We start from the raw sequence: 7,004 nt of genomic DNA, 5'->3' as shown, positions 1-7,004 counted from the left end.
TCCCTTCTAAGTTGATATTAAAATGCACATTATAAGATCACAACCTAATATTTGATTTAATAACAGGATAAATAGGCAAGCCAGGCAGGATGTACTTCAAGCAGCGTGTGCTTATGTATTTACACTGTTTTAAACACCTCAAATAAGTCACTTTAGTAGTGAATTACTGCAGCTATGCAACCTGTAATATAATTAAATTTATAGTGAGTAATATTTTTTATGCACCTTAAGAATTTCTAGAAATAATTGCCCCTGTGTAAAACAAACCAAGCAAGAATAATTTTCACCGAAATAGAAAATTTATTGAATGAGAAGGTTATTATTGAAGGTCTAATTTACAATAGAAACAATGATATTTTTTTTCCTTAAAATGAAGAATTCTGTTTTTCCTGTCAGGTGAAATAAAATCACTGATTCTTTATAATATGTATGACAAACCAATTATTGAAATTATTTTCTCAGTGTGATATGAACTCCAGGATCAGTTGTGAAGAGGAGAAGGAAAACAAAAATAAAAGTACAAAATTGTTATAATTAATTATACACATGGTGTATTTTATACATATAGGGAAGCCTGACTGTTTTCTCGTGAGACATACAGTTGCTGCATAATAAGAATTTTCTCAACAAATAAAGTGATACAATTAATATACAGGGGTTATGTGGAGACACTTAGAAGAATGCTGTATTGTTTTGTAGTTTGTGGTGAACATACAGTAGAGTCAATCAGTACTCGATTTTGTTATACAGGTTGTATAAAGGTAACGCTGGCAGGTTGCTCCCGGGGTAATACAGGGGCGTCGGAAAGGCGATAGACCGGGGAACCGGAACACGCAGTAAGGAGTTATCTCTGAAAACCAGCGGCATCCCCACGAGTGTCTGTGCGGAGGCGTGGGCCATGTTGGCCGCCTCCAGTTCAGCAGAGAGCTGCCGTTTCCATTTGTTCCTCCTGTTCTGAAACCACGTCTTGACCTGAGTCTCCGTCAGCTGCAGGCTGGAGGCTAAGCAGGCCCGCTCCGAGCTGCTCAGGTACCGCTTCATGTCGAAGGTGGACTCCAGCTGGTACACCTGGCTCCGGGAGAAAACCGTGCGCGTCTTTTTCTTGGCCGTGTTGCCCTGCTTGTCCGCACCGTCTGTCTGTCTGTCCTCGGACAGTGGTGACATTTGATGGCACGGTCTCTCCTGTTCCTCCTTGTAATCCTGCAGCAGAGGCTGTGACAGGTGCGGCCGCCGTGCGAGCCCGTCGCTTCCAGGCAGAAGTCCTTTAGCGGGACCTGAACGCAGCAGCAGCAGTTAGAGGAGGAAGAGGTGATGAGTATCATGATTTACGCATGCTTTTAAAACAAGCAACCAACAAAAAAAAACATTTACTCGGTTTGAGAGTTCATCATGAGTGAACTCTGACTTACTATAATCGACTGCTGAAAGCCTGTGACTTTTAAAATAAACAATTCAGCATAAGTATCCTCTGTGTACTGTAAGCTATTAATTAAATCCTCGCTCTATTTAACGCTCAATTGACGACGTGTAGTGCAGCCATTTTGGAAACATGTTTCATCAATTAGCAGGCTCAATTAAATTTGAAATGAGAGGAAAAGACAGAGGGCTAATTATTCGACCTTCCACTCTTCTGTTGCTGTGATGATAGTGTGAACATAACAAACAAGTGGAAATGTCTGTGTATGACAGTCAGGTGTAAACAAAAACAGAACAGACTTAAAAAAAACAATGTAGGTAGGAAGTGCAGTATAATCATAATAATAATAATTTCCTCCTCACCTAAACAGAAGTTGTGGGCTTGGTGCTGGGTGCATGGCTCGCTGTGACCCGTGTCAGAGCAAAAGCAGTCAGCTGAGTCCTCCCCGCCGCTGCACTCCTCCTCGGAGGACACCGACAGTGAGCGCCTCCGCGGCGGCTGCGGCTGCTGCGGCAGCCCCTTGGAGAGCTCCTTAGTCCCGGAGCGCGGCTCATCGGACGGCGTGCCTAAAATAGACTGGATGGTAAAGCTGGAAATCGGGCCCGACGAGCACTTGCTCCCGCTGTCTTCTGCGCTACTCATTCTCGCTTCATAACAGTATTGAAGTATTGACTGAATCGGTCTGTCCCTTGTATTCCGTTATTGCTTTCTACACGATTGGTGCGTAAAAATTACGAAAGCGCTTTTTTTTACCCCCTTGCCTGTTTAATTGTGGAGTTTTCACATTGAAGGAGTTGGAGGTGTTTTTTCTAGAGCTCGGGGAACATGAGTGTATTCCTGGTCCTCCTCCTCACGCTCTGGATCAGAGGCAGCAAGGTTGCGTAGCTTCATTTGCATGTAGGTAAGCTCCTCCTGGGCCAATGGCAGCTTGCGACAGAAGCCCGGACATTTCAAACTGCTGTCAAGGTTTTTGAGATGAGATGAGGAGAGCGAGAGAGACGAAGAAGAGTATCTGCACTCAGCTGCACTTACAGTAGGTTACAGCACTAAAACACATGGTCACCTAGAATATTTTAATTTTTCCTTATACAATTTCTGTAAAATATTTCCAATCAAAAGAAGAGCATGTGTTGATTTTATTCAGTCCTATCATTTTGTTGAAAAGTGCCCTTTTCTCTTTAGAACACAGTATGTGATTTAAGCTCCAGATTTTTTTTAATAATGCTTTAAACATCTAACCAGTATTACACTCAGTCAGCTCATCTTATGTAAGGACCGGTTTTTTTCTATTACCCCATGCATACTTAATTGGCCAGTGCGTGACGACAGCATTGCGCGCACTACCTTAGAACTAAAGACAAAGGCCCAACTCATTTTTCCTGAAAATAATAAACTCATTCCGCGTCCATTATCTACGATTAAGAATTAATTTGATCATTACTGAGCTAATCTGCCTCGTGATGACCGCGCGTGGAGTGGAGGCCGGTTAATTGATTGACTAATTGATTGGAGGTGGTGGGGGCTGAGAGGGCGCCCGCTTCTGTGTATGTGCGTGTGTGAGAGAGAGGGAGTAGAGGGGGCGCGCGTCCCACCACCCATGTTGTATGTGTGTGCGTGCGTGTGTGTGTGACAGCTGCGGGGCTCGAGCAGGAGGTTCGGGCACATTATCCCTCTTTCACTGCTTTGTAAGGAAGCCCCAGACACATTACAAATGGTCAGCTTTAATCATCATGTCAGCGCCCTTCCCGTGCAGCAACACACAACTAGAATTCGATGTTCAGGCGTGTTGCTGACAGCAGGTTCTGTCGTCATCATCATCATCATCATAGCAGTCAGACAGATGCATCTGGATCCACGTGTAAATATCCTCAACTGGCAGCGGGGCCAGCAGCTGCTAAACGATTTTACTAAAACGCTTACGCAGGGGAGGCTTTACTGAAGGGGGGCAAATATATGAGGGCAGTCAGGGCGGATGCAGGATTTATGGTGGTTACACATAAGGCGTGAAATCTGCAATGACAGTTAAATGGGTTTATTTTATATGCCGCTCTTTTCAAACAAAGACCTTTGTCGGTGCAGCCGCCTTCATCACTTTCAGACGACTTTTGCAAAGTGAGATTGGCTCATCAGGGAGATAGTGGACATAACAGGCTGCTATTGTGCAGCGGGAGTGAATTACGCGTGCTGTTTTTATGTCAGAGTTGGCGTTTATAGGCCATCCCGAGCAGCGTCTGCTATCAGTATGGAAATGTTGGTCCTTTACTCTCGTGTTTCTGCGTTCAGGTCTGGCTGGCGAGGCCCGATGCATGAAAGCAGCGTGGCCTATAAGTTCGTGCTCTATCACAATGATAGGTGGTGCACGGGCCGCCCTACCGCAATAAGAGAACAAGATCTTTAGCAGGAGAGAAAGGTCTGAGAAAGACAGATGAAGTTATGAGGCGCTTTGATCTGGGAATCAAGCTTCGATAAATATTAAACAAAGACCCTTTACACGTGTGTATTATGATATATGGCATGTCCAAGTCTAGAATAAGGAAATTACCAGAGAAAATGATATCAATAAATTTTCTAAGTATAAACGTTGATTATGTTTCGATTTTCATTCAAGAAAGCGGGGCCTGCTCTTTTTTCAGGCATTTGTGTGCGTGTGTGTGTGGAAGGGAGGGAGAGAGAGACAGAGAGAGAGAGTTGTAAACGCAAGCAGAGCACCCGAGCCCTGGAGGTGTACAATTTATGTAATCTGAGTGTGGAAATGAACTGGGTAATTTATTGGAAAACACAAAGTCAGGAAGATTGGATCAGTACAGCCTATCCAAGGGCTCCTATCCATCAAGTTCCAATTAACAACCTAACCATTGAGTTTTAATGGCTTTCCAATCTACTGCCCTGATAGACTCATCAATTCCTCGGGGAGAAATTAAGAAAATCGACCGCCCCTCGGCGTTTCAGTGTCATTCTTCACAGCAACTATATGTCAAATTAAAAACACAATTAAAATTTAAACTGTTCCAATCAGACGGTGCCCCGCAACCTATGTTTCACTTAATAGAACTTTGATGAAAATCTGATGTTCGCATTCAATCAGGGAAGCAAATGGGACGGCTTTAAAACAAGATTTCCTCCTCAAGAAGTGTCAAAAGAGTTGTTGGATCGCACAATCACAGGGAAATACACTGTAGTTTGTTTTCTGAAAGGGATACGATGGTACAGGTATGACACCTCCATGAAGACAGCCACGTTTGGCACATGTTCCCATACAAAAAGATGTTTATGGTGTGATATATTTGCATATATGTAAAATATTGGTGCACAGTAATGCACAAAACTCAAGGAAATCCAGATAACTTGATTTCAGGCCAAACAAATGTTTTAATCTCTACAAGTCCCCAACTTCAGTCATCAAGCACACATGGCATCAGATGCCAGCAGCGGCAGGGAGAGAGGTTAGCATTATGCAAGGTGGTCGGCCCACTTGTGTTTCCAAACTGGCACTAAAACCCATGATAGGGCTCAAAATTACCCATTCAGCTCTCCATTTTAATGTAATACACTGAACACGGTCCCCGGTCACGTACGTTTGTCCCCGTTCCCGCAAATGTACTTTATCTGATTTTGCCCCCCCCCCTCATTTTTTTTCTCTCCTTTACATAAAGATGTCGCACAAATGGAAATTATCGAGTGGTAATTTTTTCAATTTATGCGCGCAAATCAAGGTCATATGCTGAGCCGAAGCGACGTGTGGACGTTGCTCTTACTTGACGCAATGTGCTGCAGACGTTTACAGATCGATATATGCCAGAGGAATAATGCCATACCAATCTATTAATTTGCGGTAATGGGGCCGCGCTGAATGTGCATGGTAGGTAGACGTCAATATACTTGGGCGATCTGACAATATTCGAATGAACCCTTTGTCTCCTGATGAGGTCATCATATAGAGTTTATAGCTGACTGATTCATTTCCAATAACTGTACGCGCCTGCAGATGGAAACGGAAAATGGCCTCTGTGACAAAAGGTTGTTCAGACACAGAAACACACGAGCTTCACTTCTGGGTTTTACGTACAATCCTTTCAAGTTTGATTTAGTTTGGACAAAACAATATTTTTTAAATTTTTGTGCGATATATTTCAGGCTCAGACAGAAGCTGTCTTCACATTATTTAAAAACACAACACAGTCCTTGCGTTTTAATTAATCCTGCCTTGCCTGTAGACTGTACACATCCTCATTTTATAAAGCTCAGATTCAAAAACGTAAGGAAATCTTTAAACTAGTCTTTAAATGATTAAATGCTGCATCCTATTTATTGTGCATCACTGGTTATCAGAAGTTTTTGTTTTCTATTTCTGTTCTATAAGTTGCTGCTTTACGGCACAACTCAACTGAGGACGTGAGGAGTCTTCCCTCCCTCCCCTCAAAGCCTCCTCCCCTTGACTCTTGCACTTGTAACTTTAGAAAGACACCTTCAGAATTTCAAAAAATAAAATACAATAAAATTGTTCATTTAAAAGGCGTCAAATGGTTCAGTCTTGACGGCCTCTGCAGGATGTCTAACCTGCATCCTGTAAAAATATGATCGTGATTTTCGATTTTTTTTTGTATTACTTTCTATTAAGTCACGAAATAATAAATCTAACTGAAGAGCCATTAAAATACTTAGATTGGCTGTGTTTCCTTGTACCATAAACAAGCAGGGCCATCTCATGCCTTCTCATCTTACCAATAGTTTTTATAGCTTTAAAAATGTGTTGCTTATGCTGTGTGAGCTCTAGTGTCCACTAACACCTGTAGGATCGTGTGTGTTACAAAGTACCGTTTTAATAATTCATCTCTAATTTGAAATTTTACACCTTTTTTCTTTCTTTAAGACGAGCTAATAATTTAGACTACAGCTGTGTAGACTTCGTAAATCTAACAGTGTGAAATGTACAGTTAAAAAACAATCTATTGATTATGAAGTTATCCTAAATTGTCGAGCTCTAAATTTAAAATGAGAGACATCATGGGTAATTCCTTGATGTTCCCACAATAAGTCCAAAATAAATTAAAACAAATTACTGTGCGTAAATATACAAACATGAAATATAAACAGAGAATTAAAAGTAAAGATGACAGTAAAAAATTCAGGTGATGCAAATGATGCAACATTAAAAGACAGCAGCTCATACTTGGGCAGTAATTTCCTCTTCTGAATACATTACCCATAATTTTGCCAAGATGGTAGCAATTACCCATCTAATTGACCGAGGCGCTTTTTATGTAAAACATTTTAAAGTGCATAACGCCATAAGATGATTACCCAAACCCACCTGCCCGTACTCCAAGTGTGTGTGTGTGTGCATGTGTGTGCGCGCGGACGGAGGGTTGGGGATTAAACATTTGAAATATATTTTCAAATCCATAAAACACAGACATATAAATTTAAAGTGTGTTTTCTAATAAATAAGTCATACAAAATGTGCTAAAATGTAAGGAATATTTTCCATTTATTTCACAACATGGTTCAATACAATATCAAAACGTTGTTTGTTTTTTTTTACTGTACAAAGGAGAACTCTGAGGAACCCCTTCTCCTCCGCGCCTCA

The 7,004-nt window shown here is 41.7% G+C and overlaps 1 protein-coding gene across 1 annotated transcript; it reads right to left on the bottom strand.

Moving 5' to 3' along the window:
* Positions 1-726: 726 nt before the first annotated feature.
* Positions 727-2,314, bottom strand: hmx2 (H6 family homeobox 2). The gene is given in 4 exon segments (XM_028423751.1): positions 727-1,274; positions 1,780-2,106; positions 2,109-2,227; positions 2,229-2,314. Coding segments are annotated over 4 exon segments (1,080 nt in total).
* Positions 2,315-7,004: the final 4,690 nt, after the last annotated feature.

The sequence above is a fragment of the Parambassis ranga genome, chromosome 15 (assembly GCF_900634625.1).
Source record: "Parambassis ranga chromosome 15, fParRan2.1, whole genome shotgun sequence".
NCBI classification, from domain to species: Eukaryota; Metazoa; Chordata; class Actinopteri; family Ambassidae; genus Parambassis; species Parambassis ranga.
Note: the sequence above shows the minus strand (reverse complement) of the source record. Positions and strands in the feature narration are given on the sequence as shown.